Below are 23,268 nucleotides of genomic sequence, written 5' to 3'. Positions count from 1 at the left end.
GTTTGTCTATTTGGCTGTTCAAGTACAAGTGAACACTATAGATAGTAAAAAGTTATATATTATAAATAAAATCTGTGCACAAATTCAGCATCTGAAAGATATTAATCGAGTTTTGAATTAAATCCGCCGAAAAGTTGGCCATCGGTTGGCATGGGGCTTTGCATGCATGCAAATGCTATAATTTTAAAACACAAAGACTTATATAAATGAAATTAAATATTTATAATTATTAATACTTATAAATATTAAATAAATGAGATTAAAATGTGATATTAAAACTGCAATTCTATGTTAAATCTTGATTTAAATATGAAAAAAGAACATTCACAATGCATATTTGGTTTTCTACATTATGAAGCATAAAACTCATGTGCGAGTGTCTGAAAATAAAAAATAAAAAATTGAGCATTCATGGCGTTAACAGTTTTGCCCATGGTCTACGATTTTTTTTTTTGGGGGGGGAGGAACAAATGCTATCTTTATTAGGGAAATTTCTAGAAAGTTACAGGAAGACCACTCCCTCTGGCTGAATTGAATAAGTTTCTTTTTTTTAAAGAACTGAATCAAGAAAACAAAAATGATATATTTATTAAGAATATATATATATATATATATATTCTTTTTTATTTTACACAAAATTAAATGTTTGAGCATCGTTCAGAATATAGAAAGAATATATTCAGAGCATAAGATTCAGAATATAGAAAGAAATCACTATCACTTCATTCTTCAATTAATTCAAGAAATCACTATCATTCTTTTACATTATTTTTTAAAAGTTTAGAGTAAAAAAATGAAAATGAAGGACAACAAAGCATTAAATCTTGCGTTATCTATTCGATTAATCTATCTATCCAAGATGAAAAAATCCGCCGTGTGTGCGTGCGCGCGCGCGTGTGTATTATGATTTCCACTTAATACATTCTTTTAAAATTGTTTCCTGTATCTTTAATTTCTGAGTTGCGCGGGATCATATTTTTTACTACGGAATCAAAACACTACTTCGGCAAATTCATTTCTAAAACTATATAAGTTCAAATTATTTTCTTAGCTCCTATTTCCAACCTTTTATCGCCCTATTCTTACACTACACTATGTTCACCAGGGCTTGGTTGAAAAGTCTTGATTCATTTAAAATTAGACTTATTTATAATTATGAAGAATAAAAAATCGCTAAATCCACGACTATTGCTTCAAATCAAATGTTTTCATAAAATAAGATTTTATGTATACGTGTGCTTATGTTGAAAAAATGTATACAAATGAGGATAAATAAAATTCATAGATGCATGAAATAAAATATAGCAATTGTCTTCAAATTACAAAACGATATTAGAAAACACGTATAAAGATAGAGTCAAAAGCTCATATAAGCTAAGTTCAAACAGGAAAGGTCTCAAAATATATCAGCGCCTGTCGTGGCCTCATATTGTCAAAATGAGGAAACCGAGAAATTCGTCAAAATTTTGAGTTTAAATTTTTTTGACAGTTATGCTTTATCTGAGTTTTAAAAAAATTTTTGACAGTTATTATACTTTTTCTTTGTGCTCCTTGTAAACGGGAAAGTGAAAAATGAATGTATAAAGCATCTTATTTCAGCACTGATTTCCAAGCAAATTTTATAAGTTGATAATGAATGAAAAAAAAAAAAAAATAATGTAATTTGAACACCATTCATCCACACTATGTCAGGACCGTGGTGGCCTAGTGGTAAGGTCACTTATTCGGAATCGGATCGCTTTAAGTTCGGGACCCGATTCTACCAAAGAACTAGCGGGTCTGGTGCACGTTAAATCCGTCGGGGCCAAATGTAATGTCAGTGGGGATGTCAGCTCAGGTGTCGTCCCCGTCATTTGACTACTGTTCTAAATTACGAGGTCCGTACCCAAATAGCCCTAGTGTTACTTCAAAATGGCACTTTAATATAACGAACTAAAATAATCCGTTATTGGATTTGAAAGAGTTCTCATTTTGTGGGAGGAAAAAGGATGTGATGTTATAATATAACATCAGACAACGCGCATCTGTTTCTTTGTTGTTGTTTATAATAACACTTCCCATGGACAAGTGCGCTGACGAAGTCAGCGTTTTTAAGCCAAGGGAGCGTCTCTTGTTTTAGTAGCGCCAACTAGGGCCAAGAGCACGTCTTAGCTACTCGCGCATCACATTCGCACAACCCCTTTTTACAGAGGGACACATTCACACATCTCACAGATAGAACAGATGAGGAACAACCATGGCCGAATCGGGACTCGAACCCAGGACCCCCAGGTCACGTTGAAGAAGCGCTACTCCTATGACAGGATGCTGGCATCTGTTCCTTTTATAACATCAAATAAACTGACTCCATTAACAGAAGCAATTGTTATTGAAAATTCGGTTAGAAAATATAGAGCGATGATGATGTTATTTATTTTTACGAATCAATGCGTGACCCATAGGTCTAGATCTCTATAATAAGTATTTTAAAACTGAACAGATTTCACTGCATCGAAGATTGATTATTGACATTTAAAATAAAATTATTCTCAAATTTGTAATTTCTTCTAAGTAGATGATGATTATTGAGCTTTTTGATCAAGCCAAAAAATCATAACAGATAAAATGTTACAGCCAATACTACATTTTCCGATCTTTGCCCTAGAGGCAGTGGTGGAAAACAAAACAGCTGATACTCAAATTTGCTACTAGAAATGGCAACACCGGCATTACGAGTTTGAGCTGGAGGGTTTCGGAATTGCATTCGTTTTGTTTATGCGGATGTGATTGAGAATTGCGTCATTATTTATTCGAAGAATCTCTTCTAAAATTCTTCACCGTTTTTCAAATTTCTCCAAGATGTCTGGAAACTTAATTGAAATTGATGGTGGGATGATGGAAGGAGTAAATACTGAATTTATTTTGTATAATTAATTTTATTCTTCCTAAGTATTTTTAATAACGCAAAAAAATTTTAAAATATTATTTTGGAATATTAATTTTTATTTTGTTTTGCTGTATATTTTTCTTAAATTATTCCAGTTGTATATTCCATGGGAATCTTCCACGCAATTACATCTTTTTTCAGTTTTCATATTTCTGAGTTTTGTTTCATTGAATTCTTATATCACATTATATTCATTGACTTTAAAAACTTTAGTTATTAATACCTTTTCATTTCTAATTATTCGTCTGTAATATTTTGTGTTATTAATTACAAAAGTAATTCTAATTTTGATGAACCATCTAGTTGAGCATTATGAGTTCAGTTCTTCATTTTTATAATTTAAAATAAAGGTAATAAAATAGATAGAAAGCTGCATCAGATCACCATTCTTTCAATCTTTGGATCATTGCTGTCTTCTTGTAATATAGTATAATGAACAGTGTTTTTATTTTGATTGTGTTTCAAAAGACACAAATATTTTTGTTTGAGTATTTTATATTAAATAATTGATGATATTTTTAAGAATTGTGGATGTGTAGATTTCATTTTGAAGCTTTATCAAAGGTGTCTCAAGAAAACTTTCTTGTAAAGAAACAAACAAACAAAAAAACATGCATTATAAATAAGGAATTTAATTATAAATTTGTTTGAGTATTTTTTTTTCTTTTTAATGAAACACTTTTTCTTATTTCGCATGGACTTTTATTGAGAAAATTGTTTGGCTTAATGAGTGTTTGATATTACAAGAAAGTTTCGGAAATGAATTATGCTCATTAAGCAAGGTTCCACTGTGCTTGAAAAAAAAAATTAATTTTTTAAAAGTGGTAATTACTGCAATATGTGTAGAATCCAAATTCATATTTACATCAATTTAATTTCTCCTTATATAATTGCTTTTTCTTACAAGATAAAACATTAACTGCAATTTAACTTATATTTATTGCTATTTTTTTTTCATGAAAAATATCTTTTGGGCAAGATAAAACTTTCACTTAATTATTATATTCTATATTAACCCTTTAAAAGGGCCATTTTTTTCTAGTCATATTATGTTAAAATATTTTTAGGCTTGAAATTAGTGTAAGAAAAGGGATTCATTTAGCTTATTAGATAAATTTAATTTGATTAATTAATTACTTTGGTTAATTAATAATTAAGTAACAAATCAAGACACATCATTTTGTCTGAGATAAAGAAATGAAGCATCTAAGTCTCTGTTTTACTAAAAAAAATGTGTCAGAACTTATGCCAACCTACATAATTTCATACAAAGATTGAAAAATTTGGTGGGAAGCATACTTTCCACGGCCTAGAAAGGGTTAAAATATTGTTCAGTACATTCTCAATCTGCAGATATTAAAGTGGATTACTGTTAGATTAATAAAATTAGTAAAATTTAGGTTGATTGTACAAAATTATATTGTACATAATAAAGCAACCACTTGATGTTTGCGTGTGGCAATGTTCCTGATATCTGCATGTTATGTGTCGTTTTCCCTTGAATGCTTTCCACTCATTTTTAAAAAAACATTACATTATAAGAAGGAACCAGTGCAGTGGTAAATTGCTGAAAGTTCAATGTAATAATTTATTTACATTTACGTAATAACTGTAACTATTTTTTTATTTTTCCCGTTAGGGTGGTCAAATTTTAAGAAATGCACTTGCATTCAGTGCTCTTCTAAAGAAGCCAATTAGAATCTACAATATAAGAGCTGGGAGAAGCACTCCTGGTCTTAGGTAGTTTTCTTCTGCTTCTTAATTATAAAATATTGTGAAGTTCATTTATGTTTATATCTAAGGTAAAAAAAAAGGACACAATTAAAATAAAGAAATTATAAGAATTATTTTAATATATTTTTAACATATATAATTTTTTAAAATTGTTCTGCTGATATCATGTTTATTTTTTATAGAAAGTGCATTAGAATTAAGGAGAAACTATAAAAGCTGTATAATAATTAAAGTAAAAAATTTGCCATTTTAAAGTAAATTTTTTTAGAGGACTTTAAACAACTACTTGCACATCTTTGCTATTCTGTTAGTCTAGATTTATATATATATATATATATATATATATATTAAATATCTGTTCTACATTCACTTTTGAATGGAGATTGCAAGTTAAAATATTTTTATAATCCTTACATTTGTAGAATATTGTCTGTTAAATGATAGTTTACTTGTTTGAGGTGTAGTACTTATATTTTTAATGAATCAATACTCAAATCATGAACTAATGTAATAAAATAATGACAGTTTGTGAAATTAAATGGTGTAAAAGACAAATATAGTGAGTTGAGAAATTTGCCTATTTTTAAATAATAAGTAAACACAATCTAAATTTACTCCTTCTGAAACATTATTCCTTTCTTAAATGTTAAGTATTGATTATGAAACACTTTTCAATGTCTTAAAAAGTTATAAATTTCAAGTTGTTTGCAATTTCTATATTTTTGTTAATGAAAAAATTATTTTTGAGAAATTAATTTTAAGGAAATTTGCTGTTTCATTTTATTAATAATGTAGTTCTTAAAATAATGTAGGAAATACATTCCTGCTAATTGAGTAAACCTTTGTGATAGCATTGCAAAGCTTAAATTATTCAGAATAATGTAGATCCTTCCTTATTCAATGAAAAAAAAAACTTTTTTTCTTTATTGTTTATACAATTAAATTTATTTAGTATTAACATTTTTCATAATTATTAAATCCTTTTTATTTTATAGGCCTCAACATCTGTCTGGAGTTACTTTAGTTCGAGACATAACCAATGGCCGCCTGATTGGTGCTGAAGTTGGATCTACAGAGATCACTTTCTACCCAGGAGATATTACAGGTGGAAAGTATACAGCTGATCCAGGAACTGCTGGGTGAGCATATTCATAATCTTTTATAAGTCATCTGCTCTTTAGCAGTCATTGTTTAGTAATCTATTAGTTTAGTAGTCAGTAGTCAATATAAGTTATCTGTTCATAGTTTTTTTTTATAAGTCATCTGCATCAATATGAAAATGTTGTTTGTTGATATTTATATGCAGTCAAAAATCATTATTAAATGACTATAAAGCATTTTGTCCTAAAATCTCTACTTCAATAAGCAGTTTAAATGGTGAAATTTGCATTATTTGTTTTCATTACATAGTGAAATTATGGGAAATAAATTGCAGTTATCAGAAGGTTGTTGAAATTCTGTCTTCAGAAATAAACACCAAGGAATCATTCCGATTAAAATCCACACACTTTATTTTCACCTTGCGTCTTACATCGTTTGAGCGTATTCTCCTCAAACAGGAAATTCATCCAACATGGGCTCTCGCTTGGCAACTCTTTAACTTGAACATGCACAAAGGTAAGCAGCTTCATGGAGGGACTGGTTTCACCACAAAATATAGTCAAAACTTTCTTTCTGTGCACTGTTAAGATATCAGCCATTATAAAACTTTACAAAAATATTAAAAGCAATAATTTAATCCTTTATAAAAGTGTAACATAATGGGAGTGGCAATTCTTATTCATACCAGGAATGCTGCTGGGCCCAAAATTGAATATATTTTTTAAACATGATAATAAATTAAGTCATATTTAGAAGCATTCCAGATTCATTTCCATCTTACCAAATGTGAAACTCTGCGCAGATAAAATGTTATTTATGTCGGTCCTGATCGGCAAACACCAGTTTATCTGTTCCAATTAAGAAATCCATTTCTTAAAAAAAGAAAAATCTTTACATGAAGTTCTCATTTAAACTGAATGGTGATTTTTCAGCTGCAATTATGATCAAATAGTTTAATAAATCATTAGTAGTAATTGGTTATGACTAATAAAATTCTGAAATAAAAATAATGCCCAAAATCATGCACAGAGAAAAGAAATGCTATATACAAAAAAAAAAAAAAATTACATAACAATTTTTTTATAATTTAAAGTGAAATAATATTTTGGTTAAAGTATTTGAATGATCTACTGAATAAAATTAAGCAATTTAAAAATTTAATCAAATGATCCAATAGGTTCGACTTAAATTTCAACAATGTATTTTTAAAATTATGGAAAAATTGTTCAACAAAATTTAAATTTATATCATTGTGAAGATTTTTTTAATATAATTTTCAGATAGGTTAAAAATTATTTTTGTGTAATATTTTTAGAATTTTCTTACCGAAGTATTTTTTAAAAATCTTGATTGCCTTTATACATATTATAAAACTGAAAAAGAATTGGATTTTGTTCTCATCCTGAATGAAAATTATATCATGCTTATACTTACAGATATATTTTAAAGTAATTTTTTTCATTTTGCAGAAGTATAATGTTGCTGTTTCAAGTATCATTCCCATGTGTAGTTTTTGCCGATAAACCTACTGATTTCTGTTTTCGTGGTGGCACAAATGCAGAAATGGCACCTCAAATTGATGAGACATTAATGGTAATATCTCTTATTTTGTAATACTGCTGCTTTAAATGTGATCATCATATGTTTTTTATTAAGATGTCAAGTATTTGTGTGTGTGTTCATTTATTGTCAAAATGAACACACACACAAATACTTGACATCTAAAATGACGAGCACTTTTTCCTTAAAGTATAAATTAAAAAAATGAATAACTATAATCTACTTTTCTTTCTTTCATACAAACTAATACATTTATAGATGTATATAAAGAAGTTCATTAATTTTTCTTTTTATTGTGAAATGACTATCTTATGTAATCTATGGAAAATTAAATGATAAAAGATTAAAACATTTTTGATAAATTATATTTTATTTAATATTATAATGCAATGTTCTAATATCATCATTACACTACTATAAATTATTTTTGTTTCTTTATAATTAGTTCTTCTATTCTATTTTTTTGTTGGTATTTTATTGGAAATGGACCCAGTATTTTTACATTAGTGGAGCAGTTTGACAAAAACATATCAAATCAAAGTAATACCCCATCAACTCTTATCAGAAGATCAATGTGTTATTTAGTGCAGTTGGTGATTTTTATTAATGTTCATTTTTGACTGATACTACCTTGTGGAAAAGTGTTACAGATCATTTTATGCAAGGTAGTACTTAATTGATAGATGATTCATGTAATAAACTATTTTAAAAGGAATCCAGCATAAGTGCTTGTTTTCTACATGAATTTACATTGAATATTTCTGTGTATATACCAAGAATTTTTAGAACTTTTGAAAAAATATACTTTTTTTTTTTTTTTTTTTTTCTTTTGGAAAAATGTACTAGCTTCAGATAGTGTTAACAGAGTTTAGATTGTCATCATTGGCACTTGCTTTACTGTGTCTTAATTGGAAAATATTCCATTTCTGTTACCTGCTTGTCAATATTTTCATCCTTATGCTGACATTTAAACATCACAGAATTCCAATTTTTATTTTGGTTAATGTATTGGTTTTGAATTTTGAATGACTGTTTGGAGAAGAAATGCACTCCCAATTTATATTCAGAAATATACAATACTTTTTTGAAATTTATAATTATTGTAGTTTATTTATTTATTATTTTTTTTTTATATAATGGTACTCAAAAAGCAAAAATTTGTCAGTTTTAAGACTTGGTCTCTTAAAACCTCTTAACTAACTTCTAAATCTTAAGCTCTCTTATTTTAAAATCAGGTCATTAGACTCTTAAAAAAATGAAAAGTTTACTGTACTGAAATTGTATGCATATAAATATTAATTTCTGTATTTTCAATAGATATTCAAGCCCATTGTAGAGCGTTTTGGAGTAAGATTTTCATGTGATATAAAGAAAAGGTAAATAATTTAGTGAGGAAATACTATAATTTGAAATATATTTCAATTCTGGCTTTTTTATATTTCTAAAAATTTTGAAAATTTTAGCTTAGTAGACTTTAATAAGTTTCATTTATCTGAAAGAAGTTCTATATTGATACTGTATTCTGCATTGATTGAAAAGATTTTTAAAAGCTTGTGAAATAATTGCTTTTCTCTATTAAAAGAAGTCTTTTCAGAATTTAGTGTAGAATGTTGTCTTAATTTATTTTAAAAATTGAATGTTGCAATTAATGGAATAATTCAGAGAAAAAACAATTGTCATGCCTTATTTCATTTTATAATATGTTATAATTTCATTCATTATTATATTCATTTTATATTGTAATAACTATTCCATTTGTAAAAGTGAAAAAAGTAAATAGAAAAATCATTACATTTTATTATTTTGTTTGTTTTATATTTGAAAAATATATATATATTGTTCAAATTTTTTTTAATATTGTTTCTGGCATTTTAGAGGCTATTATCCTAAAGGAGGTGGTGAGGCAATTTTCAAAATAGATCCATGTCATTCTACTCTACAGCCTATAGAAATACTTGATCCTGGAAATATTGTTGGAATTGAAGGAAGATCTTTTGTGGCTGGAGTGTTGCCAATAAAAGTTTGTAAGCTTAAGCTTTCAAAATTAATATTTAAATAATTATTTATTTTTTAGTGCTTTTGTTTGCGTATAAGTTTTAGTAAGGAAATACCAATTTGTATAGATTTTTTTAAAGAGAAGAATGAAATTTTAGATTTATATATTTTATTTTTGCTAATAATTTTCTGGAATTTTGATTTGGAATGATGTTATAAGATATAGTTTAACTTAATTAATCTTTTATTTAGAGGTTTCTCTCATCTTACTAACATAAAATAATTCATTTTTAGTTTGTAAGACAGTTATGTGAACTTCAGAAACCAAATAATAATTATTTGTAAATAACAAAGAAAAAAATTACAAAATATTGTAAATAGAACAAGTGTAATATTTAGTGTTTTCTTCCTAACATTCAGTTCTTTACAGTTGTCAACTTTTCTATTACAGAAAACATTTCCTGAAAACTGATCGATATTTTGCTTTAAATTTTTAGTTTTTATGTTTTAATCATAATTTTTCTTCTTTAAAGAGAAAAATGGAGAACACTTCTTCAAATAATTTAATGTTAACTATATAATAAAAGTATTGTCATATTTTATTCATATTTCATCCCTTATGAAAAAAATCAGGAACCTTTAACTTCATTAATCTAAAAGAATTTTCAATTTTAATTTTCTGCCATTTACTTTATTTTTTTATCATTTTAATCATTTTTTTACTACTGATTTAAAATTAGTTATAATAAAGTATTTAAACAAATCAGATGAACATTGAATTATGTAGGTTGCTCATGGAATGGCTGATGCTGCTTGTCGTTATCTCAGAAGCTCTTTTCCTGGTATCAGTATGAAAGTGGAACGTGTGAAGGAGCCTGCTCACCTTGCTGTAGGAAATGGAAGTGGCATTGTGTATGTTTTCACTATCTTTTCTTGATATGTTAAAACTTGGATGGAAAGCATTTTAGTAATTTTCCAGTGTACCCTGGAGATATATTTTATATTATAAATGGATTTATGACATAGAAATATTAACTTTCAAAAATGGACATTGATTTTGCATTTTTTAATTGCTATCTGTGTGTGGAAATTTTTAAAGATTCAGCCTTTGTAAAATTATTTTATCTTTGCTGATTTTAAGTAAAATGTATAAATTATATATATATTTCTTGTATTATCCCCCCTTCCAAAAATTCATGATATTGGAGTATGTATTCTTACTAAATTTTTTATTCACTAAAAAAGAGTTTTTGAAAAGATTCTCTAGTATTAACAAAAAAACTTAATTGAAGTGTGTTTGAAATCAAATGTAAAAAATATGCTTTAAAAATGCTGTCAGTTTAACACATTTTCATCTTAAGACTAATTTTAAATCTACCCCTTTCACACCATTCAATCTGTATTAGTCTGCAAATCATTTTTTTTTTCTTTTTGAAGAATAGATGTCTAATAGACTTTTTTTCTTGGTACTTTATTGTTTCACTGATTTTTTTTTAATTAAAACAAAAAGAAAGAAATCCCAGATAATGAAATTAGCTTCTTTTGCAATCTATATGATGGATGAGAATTCTTTTATGAAATATTATACACTATTTTTCAGATTGATGGCAAAAACAGGAACAGGATGCTTAATAGGAGGATCTGCTTTAGGCAAAAGAGGTAAGGATTATTAAAGATGACCCAGAACTGGAATTTGGTTACATTTAGATATCTTTTAGTGCATTTGTAGTAAAATATATGGAATATAACCATAATTTAGAGATGCCTTATATATTTGTGAAACATAGATACATTAACAAATTCAAAAAATATTGATTTGAAATCATAATTATTTCTTTAAAATTAAGTAACTGGATCAAAACTAAATTCTGATGTTATTATAATGAATTTTTTTCATTTGTTATTTATTGTAATTTTGAACCATGTTTTTTTTAATTATTAATGGGTATTTTTCTCTTAAAATTAACATCAAATCCAATTTAGTTATTATTATTTTTGCATTTTAAATGCTTCTCATTTTTTAAGGGATAAATATTGATGATATTTTATGTATTTTAAAATTTTATTCGAGATTAACAGGAAAATATTTAAGAGATAATAATATGTAGTCTGATATCCTATCTAATGTATTCTATTAAAAATCTAAACTTTTATTCTATTTTTAGTCATTCAATTTCAGCAGTCTTGCATATTTCTATTTTATTTTTTAAAATAATTTTTTATTATGTATTACTTTTTAGTGTTTCCATTACTTTTCTCTCAAATGTCAATCCAAAAACCAAATCTGACTTGGAATTTGTATGACATATTTGACAATTTTTAATTTGAATTTGTGACAAGAAGTCATTTTTCCTTTCATTTCTCTAGTGTTTCCTTTTAAAAATTTTATGCATTCTTTCCTGTACTTTAATAATTTATTTAAGTTAAAAAAAAAAAAGGAGGGTGGGGAAGAAAAGTGTATTCTTTCATTTTGATTAAAATTAACACAATATTCTGCTGATTTCCTCTATTTATAATTAAGCATTATTTAATTGCATGTAATTTTTAATTAAAGACAAAACTTCAGATAAAATCAGGATACTAATGAACAAAGTCAGTAAAATATTTTATTCCCAGCCATGGATGAAATATATTTTAATTAGAAAAGACATCTTGCTCAAATCATATTTTTCCCATTTCAATATTTTATGTAATCTTTCTTAAAACAGTGCATCATCTAAAGTTTATAATCCCTCAGTTTTAATCAGTGTACTATATTTAATTTTAATTAGAAAAATCTAAGAAAATCTGTTGTCTAATCCATAGATTGTATCAATTGACTTGTATAGAAAATTGTAACAAAAATTTTATAGATTGATTGCCTTTAGAGTCTTTTTATGCTAATAGGTAGTCTTAGATTCCTAGTGCATGACTTAGTCATGGTGTTTTAATTCCTTGGTTGTTTTAGTCAGACGATTGTTAGTTTTTATTGCCTGATGCAAAATGTTCATCTTCTAATATGATGCAAGAGTTTAAAGAGGAGCTGTCAGCTCAGATGTAATCTCTGCCATTTTGATCATGATTTAAAAATCAAATCCATTCTAATAAAATAGTCCTTGTGTAGCTTAAAAGTGAAGATTGAAGAATAACAAAATTACTTTTGCTTCTGAGAATCCTAGATGTAAGGTGGGAGAAAAAAAAAACTTTGAACACTGATAATTTGAGAAAAAAGAATAGTTTTAAACACTCAAAAAATTCGAGAGTCAGAGAAAAATTTAAAAACAGGATTATAATTGTTTGTCAGTTTATGCTATTAAATATCTGACAAATATCTAAAAATTGATTTTAATTGACCTCAGGTGTTATGGCTGAAGAAGTTGGAGAGAAAGCTGCTAAACAATTGATGGATGTAGTGACGAGTGGGGCATGTGTGGACACTTTCACTCAAGATCAGGTATCTCTCAATGACAAATATCTTATTAATTAGTGTGATTGATTGCATTATTTGGGGTTTCTTTATAAATTTATTAACATGCTAACTTTGTAGTAAATGCTGTTTATATATACCTTTAACTATTTGTTAAAAATCAGGGATTAAGTAAAAAGATATTATGATTCAATATTTAAGATGTTTAAATCTGCATTTAAAAGCTGTAAAGTAATAATCTTAAAGAATAGTCTTTTTAGGTAGATTACTTATAGAAAGAATACCTTTTGCATTAGTTCTCATGATACGGCTTTGAGAAAAATTTTGTAGATTTTTAACTGGTCTTAAACCCTAGAATCCAAAACCACCTTTCATTGAAAAGTGTATATATAAATAAGTGCCTAGCATATGTTATCTTGTTGACAGGATAATTAGAGTAATTTTAATTGGATTTTAACCAGCTTGGGATATGTTATAAAGAATGCAAAAATCTCGAGTTAGATGGAGCATCTTAACTCAAAGGGAATGTAAATGATGGTAGTTGAAATTTTTATTTTTCTATAATTTCCTTCATGTTGATGATATAAAAATAAATCAAATTGTGTAAATTAGCATCTCTTTAAGAAGATCAACTCTTTTGTATAAAAAGTTGATCAATTACTGCAATTGCTTTGAAGTTGATTCTAAAAAGTGATTTATATTCTAAAATTATACTTTCTTCATGACAGTATTCATAAAAGTGAAATTAAACTATTAGGAATACACTTGAAATTTTTCGCTTCTTTCTTAAGGCGTAAAGTCCTTGTCCAGCATGAAAGCAGACACTATTTTAAATTTTTTATGCATTAATTTTCATTAATTGCTAGAAGAAAAACACCTACATACTCATATTGCAGTTTTTATATGACTGCCATATACTATATTGTCAGAATGCAGAAACTTTTGCAAAATGTTTTCAAACATCTTCAGTTTTATTGCCAAATGATAAAATTTCAGCATGTTAAAACTTTTGCATTGTTCACATCCTTTAAATTATGCTGATATTTTAAAATGCCTTTTATTGTGCAATTCTACCACAATTTTTCATTCAGTTAAAATAATGAATATTCTTATGCCTGAAATATTGGATTAATGTTGTAAACTTTAAATTTTTCTTCTTATTATTGATGGATGAAACTTTTATAAAAAATAACTTTAAAAATATTTTATTTGTATATAAAAGCAATTTATTAGAAAAATAGTGAAGCGTCTAAATTATCAAAGATTTTAAACTAGCTTATAATCAATTAATTTCTATTAGCATTGAAGCGGGTAAAATTTGGTTAATTGAAGATAATAAAAGCTACATTTGAAACTTTTTTAAGATTTAAATATATATTAGATAGAAAAAATCTAGTTCACTCAAGCTATAATTTTAGAACTAACTGATTAATCAAATATTCGCACAAGTAATTGTATTTACACTTAATGCTATGTTTTTTTTTTTTTTTTTTATCTTTTCTATAATTAACGTTTTTTTATTGCTTCTTAGAGCTGCATTAAAAATATATGCAAAATTGCAAATCTTTTATTATTTTGAGAGTATTGTAAATTATTTTATTGAAAACATAACATATCTGTTAAGAGCTGATGAATATTTTGTTAGAATTTAATGCATAATATTATGCTATGAACCTGAGTGTGAATATTCTCTAATTTCTTTTCTCTCAATCTGGGTCTCTTTTGATTAAAATCTCAACACTTTTCATCATTCCAATTAATTAAAAGATATGTGTAATCAACTTTTATATGTATTCTTTTATGATGCACAAAATATCTAATTTTGCATTTCTGTTTTATCTATTGAATTTTTAATTCAATATATTTAATAAATAGTTGAAAGTCAAAATAAATACAACTGATTCAATGGAGTGATTAGAAATAAAATGAACTGCCCTTAAAATTTCTCTTTAGATATAGCTGAAATATTTTCTGTTTTGTGGCTTTTAAACTTCATGATAAATATTTTCCTTAATCATCAATTCAAAAATGAAAAGTGCTACTAGATGCATTTTATAACAAAAGCCTTTAAATTTTTGAACACAAACAGTTTTTTACCTTTTGCAGCTTCAATCATAAATACATTAGTTTTCAAAAATAAATTCCTCTTCTGTATACACCAGTTTGCCTTGCATGAACAATTTTGAGTTTTAATTTGATATTCAAAGATTCTTTGCTCTCAAGTTGAGATTTTTTGCTACCAAAATGCAGTTAGTAAGATGGGATTAACTAAATACTTTTAGTCTTTAACTATCTAAGATCATTTATAAAAAAAAATAAAAGTCATAAAATATTTTTTTTTTTTAAAAAAATAATAGTTATATTTTTTTCTAGCTGGTAATTTTCATGGCGTTAGCCAAGGGCAAGTCTCGAGTTCGTATTGGTCCTCCTACTCTCCACACTAAGACGGCTATATTTGTAGCAGAACTCATGACAGAAGTAAGATGTTTTTGTTTTTTTTTCAAACTTTAAAATACTAATTTATTTTTTGAAACTTGTGTATTTAGTCATTTTCCAGGATTTTTTTCTTGCTTATAAAATTCTTTCATAGAATGTCATAAGTAAGATAATGAATACTGTCAAATATTTCTTCACTTATTTGTAACATTTCCACATTTCAAACTTATAAAATATAAAACATTTTTTGTGGTAGAATTTATATCAACTAATCAGGAAGATATAGTTTTAATAATGCTGTTTGTTGACCATAATATACTATTTAATATTATCCGAGATTCTCAACTAATAAATAATAATAAAGAAAATTCTGACAAGACTCGAAGTATTTCAGTTGCAGATTTATTCAAATACATCACATTTACTGCACATTTTAAAGCATCTGATGATGAAATATTGTTAATTTTTAAAAGGAAATTTGTTTATACTCATATATATTCGGTAATAAATGAAAGGAATTGTACATAAATACTTAATCTCTGCACTTCTTATAATAAGTATATAACTCTTATATATATTTTATCTTATGTTTGAAAAATGCATTTCTACAAATTATATTTTATAATAGGAAAATTGCTATTTAAATAATTTTCCTATACTTGCAGTTTTTTATTTATTTAAATTTCAGACTATCACTGACAGCTAGATCAGAATTTCACAGAATATTGTAAAAGTTTTATTGAGAATAAATCTTATGTGTTAATGATAGAGCAGTATTTTTTTAAATAAAGCTTTTAATTTCCTTCTCTATTCTAAACCAGTATTGTTTTGTTCAGCACTTTTTAGGACTGTATGAAAATGTATGCTTTTCCCACAATTATGAATGAACTTGTGAAGTGTTGCTTAGTTATAGTGCAAATGAAAGAAGAAAATGGGAACTGTCAATTCATTTTATGTAGCAATTGTTGATAACTTCCTACCTCTTTTATTTCTTATCAAGCTAAAAATAAATAACTTGAATATTTATTATTTGTAACAACATGAAAGCTATAAGATTTACAGTCAAATTTATGTGATGGCTAATACATTTTCTGTATATATTTGTCCAGCAGAAAACTTTCCTTTTTTATCTAGCATTTCACATTTTGAAATTATAAAGCTATTATTTTTATAATAATATTACAACTTGTTCTTAGAAATAAATCATGACCCATAATTTATTCAAATGGTCTTGTTTCATTTTACTGAATGGTATGAAATTAGAAAATTTTTGACTTTTAAATATGGAATTGATAACTTTTCTTTCCCGATTTTCCAGGCCAAATTTAATCTGATTGGAGATGAAACTCAGGAAGCCACCATTCTGGAATGTGAAGGGATTGGATTCCAGAGGTGACAGAAATTACATATTAATATGAAAGAATATATTATGTGATTGCTGAAAATAAAATTTGCTTCAAAAATTCTTAGAAATTAGCAAAGGTATACTTTAAATTATTTTTTATGAAAAAGTTAGTTAAATTAGAAGTAGTATTTTTGAGTAACTGACATTTATATTAAATACAACCATTATTGTAGTATCTAATGGGAAAAATCTGAATGCATTATTAGAATACTACAAGAAAAATGGCTTCCGAATAATGAAAATAAAAGCATTAACTTGCTTAGTATTAAGAGTGCAAGCTATATTTAACCCCCCCCCCCCAAAAAAAAAAAAACTCCAGGTCTTAAGGAAACAAATTATTAAATTCAGTAGTGGGGTTATATAAAATTGAAATAGGCACTGACAATTTTTAATTTAATTTCAGGTTTTAAAAAAATTGTCACTTTTATATAATTTACTTTCCCATGAATTGCCCAAGATTCAATTATAATAGTAAGATAAGTGTATCTCTGCATTTGTTCAGTCAAGATTTTTATAAATACCAGAAAGAATTATGGATTTTATTTTCTTGTGAAAGAAATTGACTGCTGAAAAATACATCAACACCATATAAAAAAAAGTACACTTTATTATACACAACATGATGACTATCTACATTTTTTTTTGCACCCAAGTTATATATTATTTTCTAGACAGTAACATTTTTATTTAGCGTTATTTATACACTTTTTTTTTCCCATTCTAGTTTACACTGCAAAGTGAGCATAATATGTACACTTAATACAAAAAAGAAAATATTTACAATACACAACACTGATGAACACTTTAGTAACTGAAAAAAAAAGCATTAAATAGCAAGTTCTCACTCTTGCTTATAAATATATAATCTCCTTAAAAAAAATGTAGTGATTATATATCACATCATCTGTTGATAAACTTTAAAAATCAAAATGAAAAAAACATTAATTACATAAGCCATTCTAAAGCACTTCAGAATGGAAATCATGCAATGAGGGATTTGTCGTAAACATTAGAGAATTTTCCAATGTAGAAAACAAGTAATTCTAAATTTAATGTTGATTTTAATACACAAATTATTAAAAAAAAAAAAATCCCTTCATCTGCACTTACAGATGAAGAGCCAATCATTCATTTTAAAAAATAGAATAACTCAGAATTTCAAATTGCACATTGATTGGGAATTAAGATTATTACTGGCATCATTTGCATTTCAACAAATTGCTTTTTCATATAAAATATCAGAGCTGTACAGATATAACATTTCCTTTAATGTAATTTACTTACAGTAAAATTACTCAATTCATAGTCAAGCAAGGTCCAGAAAAAAACAATGCAAGGCTACATGTCTAATTATCACTTATTAAAACAGACTAACTTGCATTGCTTTGTTGAAGAAACAAATCAATAAACATAGACGATAGTTAAATGCAGTTTGTAAATAAAAGAATAATCTCATTCTTCCATTTGTGAAAGCACATGTGGACCGCTGGCAACTGTGCCCAGCAAAGTTGCTTATATACAAAACATATCCACCAGAAAGTTCGACGGATTGTTGAGTTCACTCAGTTAATGGAAGGAAAGCATTCGGAATGTTCAAAGTGAGAAATCTTATGGCACTACCGAAGCCTGTCCTTGTCAATTTTTTGGTCCTCTAAGTAGATGGGTGTCACACGAGCTGGTTTGAAAGACCTGTTGAGAAAGAAGAAGAAACACAGCTCACCATAAGAATAAATATTAAATTAATTAATGGGTGTTAAAAACGTCCAATCTTAGTAGATATTATAAACATATACAATAAGCTTTAGAATTCTTCTGTCGCAAAGAAGTAGTTTCTTACCTACTCCATAAAAGTTTGAAGACCATGTTAAAGAATAATTTATACCAGAGAACAAAAATATTAAAATAATGGTCATAATAAGTCATATCTACATAAGGATTAATAAAAATTCAATATTAGGTGATTAGCGAAATTGTTCAAATAAGAATATATACAATTTTTGAATCATCGAATCAAAATTTTATATGATGCTAAAATCTTTTTTAAAATATCAACAGTTGTGATGATCAAATATAAGTCAGTTTTAAAGAGGGTTATTCATTGCATATACTATGTAATCAAATGCAAACTTACGAATATGAAGAATTTGGCACACCAACAACTAACAGGTGGTTTCCTTTCATGAAGAGCCTCCACATACTCTGAAAAAGGAATCAAACAAATAGTAAATTCACTTTGAATAAATTGAGTTACATGAAGTTATTATTTAATCATCAAAAACAACTTACTTTGTGATAACCTCTGGCATCTAAATCCCAGATTTTGAAACACTAAAAATATATTAAAAGTTTTTATTAATAATAAATGATTTTTAAACTATGAAATACTAATATTTTATTTATCTGGCATGTTTCCAATAATGGATACAATGCTAAAAATTTAACAATGTTCACACTTTCGGGAACCCTTTTATTTAATGTCTGTTTCCTAGTGAAGGATAATTATAAAGGAAAAACTAGTAGATGGGGAAAACTTGTTAGTTTAATTCTTTTTTCTTTCCCCCTCCCTTTGTTGAAAAATCTGCATATTAATATGATTCATAGCTTACAAAAGCCAGTTAAAATTGTGCTATCCAAATTTAAAGAATTCAAATTGTTTTTTTAATACCATGCTTTTCAAATGCATAGAACAAATATTGATAAAATTCAATGAATCATTATTAATATTTCGGAATACATACTGGTCACTTAGAAATGTAAATGTATTCATTTAAAAAAATGTAATTATGGACAAGACTTGGAGGTGCCATTCCTTCAATATTAATTGTTCAATTGCAACCAACCTAATGATTGTGTTATTTTAAGTATAAAGGATAATTTATCATATTAAAAAAAATCAGTTACCTTTGCAATCTGAAGCCATGTAGTGAAATCCCTAGGGCCATTCATCTTGATGAACATCACATACACTTCACCCTGCAGAAAAGAAACCATTTATTAGATAAAGAACAAATGTTAAAATTAAAAAAAAGAAGAAGAAGAAGAAGAACTGTACATAGAGAATTACTTTTGTGTCAGGAATGAAATTCTCTTCACAAGGTGATTTGCTATGATCTAGCACAACAGCTTTTCTGAAATATAAAATTCATTAATTAACATGAAGATTTTAGGATACTTTTCATTGAAAAAAAAATAGGGAAAAAGAGATAATACCTTAACAGATCATGGATAACTTCTTCATAGTTATCTTTTTTAACACTGCAACAACAACAACAAAAAAATATTCTATAAATTGAAATAAAACTTGTTTACAAATATAGAGCATTATCAGAAAAATTATATTATTTAAACAAATTATCAAAGTAATAAATAATTCAGACTAACAAGAAACTACAGCAACTTCATACAGGCCAAATATTAGACAAAAGGAAAACTAATAAAATAGAGCATTTAGAAGAAAATAAGATAAAAGTGTACTTACACAACAACACTAAATATCTATATTATTTAAATATATCTGATTATCATTGCTTATTTCATTGTATTCATTATTTTTTTTAAGACTGGCATCCTTATTTAAATCAATAAAAATTATTATTACTTTTAATATTCAGGAATTAACTTACAAATATTAGCAGTAATTAGGCTGATAATGACATATTCCTTAAAACTAAAGCTTTAAAATTTTATCCATTTTATTTTTTTCTTATAATAAACTAGTTTTATATTAGACTAAGCATTAATTAAAAAAATTAAATTAAATGATTAAGATGACAAGGAGTCTAAAATTATGTAGATTTTCCACAAAAAATTATGTATTTTAATAAGTAACTTAATGTACAGCATTTTAGCAAAAATAAAAATTTAAATAAACTTTACAATAACAAACCTGTCAAGATCCTTGAGTTCTACATGTGGTTGTGTATTAAAGGCATGTTTCTTGAAGTAAATATCTTGAAAGAAGGAATTCATGTTTAAGCCAGAGGAACCAAAGTGGTAAGTCCTGGAGACATCTGGCACTATGCATTCACGACCCTTGCGTACATCTGGTAACCGCATCCACATATCCCAATCCCACAGCTAAGCAAATTAACAATAAAGGACATAACAATAAATTTGATAAAGATATGAAGCAGCATTTAAAAAATCACAGAAAAATTAAATGAAAATTTGTTGCAAACACCAAGAAAATGTATCAAAATAAATTATTAGTGCAAATGATATGAAAATTTCATTAAATTGTAGCATCTTGTCTTAATACTATTTATGAATTTTATCATTTGCAAGTTTGAATTCCACAAGCTGAGTATAGATAAAAAAAATTACATCTTACAGTTAAACATGACTCCGTCATGATTTGAGGTTGCATGGCTTCATACAGGGTAGGAAATTTAGTTCTTATAGATGGCATTATAAATGATACAGTTTACTTGGATATACTTCGCAGCAATCTAAAGGACAGTGCTAAAAATTTTGGTTTAGATGGAAATTTCATTTTCCAGTAGGACAACGTCCCCAAACAGAATACACGTAACTTCAAAATATGGTGTCTTTTTCATTGTAAAAAGCAGTTTCACACATCACCACATTACCTCGACATCAATACCATTTAATATTCATGGGCCACACTTGAAGTAGTGGTTCCCAAACACAAAATTAGAAACAAAACCCATTTAAAAAAAAGTGGTGCAAAATATTTTCGGATACCATCAAAAATTGGTCAAATCGGAACCATGACGTTTAGATGTCATTATAAGAGCCAAAAGGCATGCAATTTAATAGTGACACTTTGTTTCTATGCGTGATATTGCAAAAATTTCATTGGTCTATTCTCAATTTTTTGAGGCAAAATTCTGCGTATGCTTATTTACAATGTTTCTGAAACTTTTGAATTTAGAAATTTTTGGTTGATTTATCTTTATTTTTACTCTAAATTAAACCATTTGTTATGTGTAAAAATAAAAACGTTTGCACTTCTCGGTAGTGTGTTATTTATATTGAAAGTCAGATTTATCAAATAAAAGTAAGGTGCACTCTCAGTTTTTTTAACCACTGTAGCTATAATATTTAGTGACATCTACATACTACATTGATCAAGTGATTCATTTTTCAAACTGCAAGCATTATTTTGATTGTATTATTTAAACAAGAATTTGACTACTGTAATTATCAAAACATAAAAGAAGTTGAATTTAATGGATCAATTGGAGAAAGTTTTGAAATGATTCAAGAAAGATGCTCAGCATGACTGGATGTGAATGGTCAGAAAACTATCTTGGAACAATGATAGAAATTTATGCAGATATTCATATAACCCTTATGAGATAACTCAGAATGTTATTTACATAACTGCAAGCATGTTGTTCACTTGGAGCTTACTTTTTCTCATACATTTAAATTTTTCTTAGATAGTTTAATTTGCTTATTGAATGTCTTCATAATATCGTCCTTAAATAAAAAGGAATCTTTTTAGAGTCAAAAAGTTTTATTCTGTATTTAAGAAAGTAAAGATATTAATAGAAAATAAATTTAAGATTCTTATAAATTCACAGGATTGGCATTTTCATAATTGAGCTAAGATGTCACCTAACAAGTTCTTATTTTATGATTATTATTTTATTTTTATCGTTAAACCTAAATAATTTGTTTTCAGGGGTTCTCTTTAAATAATCTTGATACTCTTTATCTCCTTTATTTGCACTTTCATAATTTTTTTTGCAAGTTTCATTTACCTTCTAAATGCTTACATAATTCCGAGAAAAATATCCTTTTCTAGGGTAAAAAAAAAAATAAAAAAAAAAGCTTCATTCAGTTTTGATTTGAATTAAGACATTATAAGCAAATGAATTAAGCTCAACCATAATTGTTTTTATAAAATAATAATATGCAATGTCTTCATTGTAGCAAGCAGTGTTTCTGTAGCAGGCTTGGATTGCTACTTCAATCCTCCAGGAGATTAGCGAGCAGGCCGTTAAAGCCCCTAGAATATTAGGCTACTGCGAAATTATTTTTAAATCATAATTCTACAGACTTACTTTCTCAGGAGTGGGCCATCTTGGTTCTAGTTCCTCTTTATAAAGACTTCTCTTCAGGATCCAACCAAGACCTGGCATCGTTTCTACTCGATATAGAAGACCAGAATCCTCACTTGTGTGTTCATAGCCCTATTGAATACATTACTTTCAGTATAAAAGAATCTTGCCATGTATAAAAGCAATTAATGATAGATATTTTTACTAATTATTTAAATGCTTCAGGCTGGCCATTAACACCAAAAATAACAATTTAAAAGTACTGTAAAATATTGATTTAGAAGTAAGGGTTTTACAATTTAAACCAACTTATGTTAAATTTTTAGTTTGTAATTTTCATTTTCTTTTTTTTCAATAGGTGACATGATAGTCACACTGTTGGATTGGTCATAATGCTGCTGATGACTTGATGTTGTTGATGCTACATACCTACTCTCCTAGGTCAACTGATTAAACACCAAGTCACTTCTTTCTTTAGGAATATATTAAAGATCATGTGTTCATACTGCCTTTACCTACAAGTCTGCCCAAATTTAAACATCACATTTGACATGAACTGGCATATTGGCAGAAAAAAATAAACTCATTTTTCATTTATAATGACATATTAAGTATAATTTACTGTTTGTAATTATGTAAAATATTAAATTTTGTAATTGGATAATTCTTTCCAAAT

General features: G+C 26.9%; 2 protein-coding genes across 4 annotated transcripts in view; one reads left to right on the top strand and one right to left on the bottom strand.

Annotated features, from left to right (window-relative positions):
• Positions 1–2,708: 2,708 nt before the first annotated feature.
• Positions 2,709–23,150, top strand: LOC129955250 (RNA 3'-terminal phosphate cyclase-like). Its single transcript, XM_056068208.1, has 12 exons — positions 2,709–2,883; positions 4,566–4,666; positions 5,656–5,799; positions 7,231–7,354; positions 8,639–8,697; positions 9,197–9,341; positions 10,104–10,228; positions 10,917–10,975; positions 12,655–12,749; positions 15,096–15,200; positions 16,477–16,550; positions 22,951–23,150. The coding sequence occupies exons 1-12, from the start codon at positions 2,839–2,841 to the stop codon at positions 22,952–22,954; spliced, it is 1,080 nt and encodes a 359-aa protein (XP_055924183.1). The 5' UTR covers positions 2,709–2,838; the 3' UTR covers positions 22,955–23,150.
• Positions 17,151–23,268, bottom strand: part of LOC129955213 (protein O-linked-mannose beta-1,2-N-acetylglucosaminyltransferase 1-like) — a 206,102-nt gene continuing 199,984 nt past the window's right edge. For all 3 annotated transcript variants that reach the window (XM_056068205.1, XM_056068207.1, XM_056068206.1), the window contains 8 exons: positions 22,596–22,724; positions 20,450–20,640; positions 19,774–19,818; positions 19,628–19,691; positions 19,465–19,536; positions 18,850–18,891; positions 18,695–18,762; positions 17,151–18,252 (listed from right to left, as the gene is read on the bottom strand). In XM_056068205.1, the coding sequence (XP_055924180.1) occupies positions 18,180–18,252; positions 18,695–18,762; positions 18,850–18,891; positions 19,465–19,536; positions 19,628–19,691; positions 19,774–19,818; positions 20,450–20,640; positions 22,596–22,724 (684 nt within the window). In that variant the 3' untranslated portion in view covers positions 17,151–18,179. The remainder of the gene's footprint in view (positions 18,253–18,694; positions 18,763–18,849; positions 18,892–19,464; positions 19,537–19,627; positions 19,692–19,773; positions 19,819–20,449; positions 20,641–22,595; positions 22,725–23,268) is intronic.

The sequence above is a fragment of the Argiope bruennichi genome, chromosome 2 (assembly GCF_947563725.1).
Source record: "Argiope bruennichi chromosome 2, qqArgBrue1.1, whole genome shotgun sequence".
Taxonomy (NCBI): domain Eukaryota; kingdom Metazoa; phylum Arthropoda; class Arachnida; order Araneae; family Araneidae; genus Argiope; species Argiope bruennichi.
The sequence above is the reverse complement of the archived record's forward strand: the minus strand, read 5'-3'. Positions and strand labels throughout refer to the sequence as shown.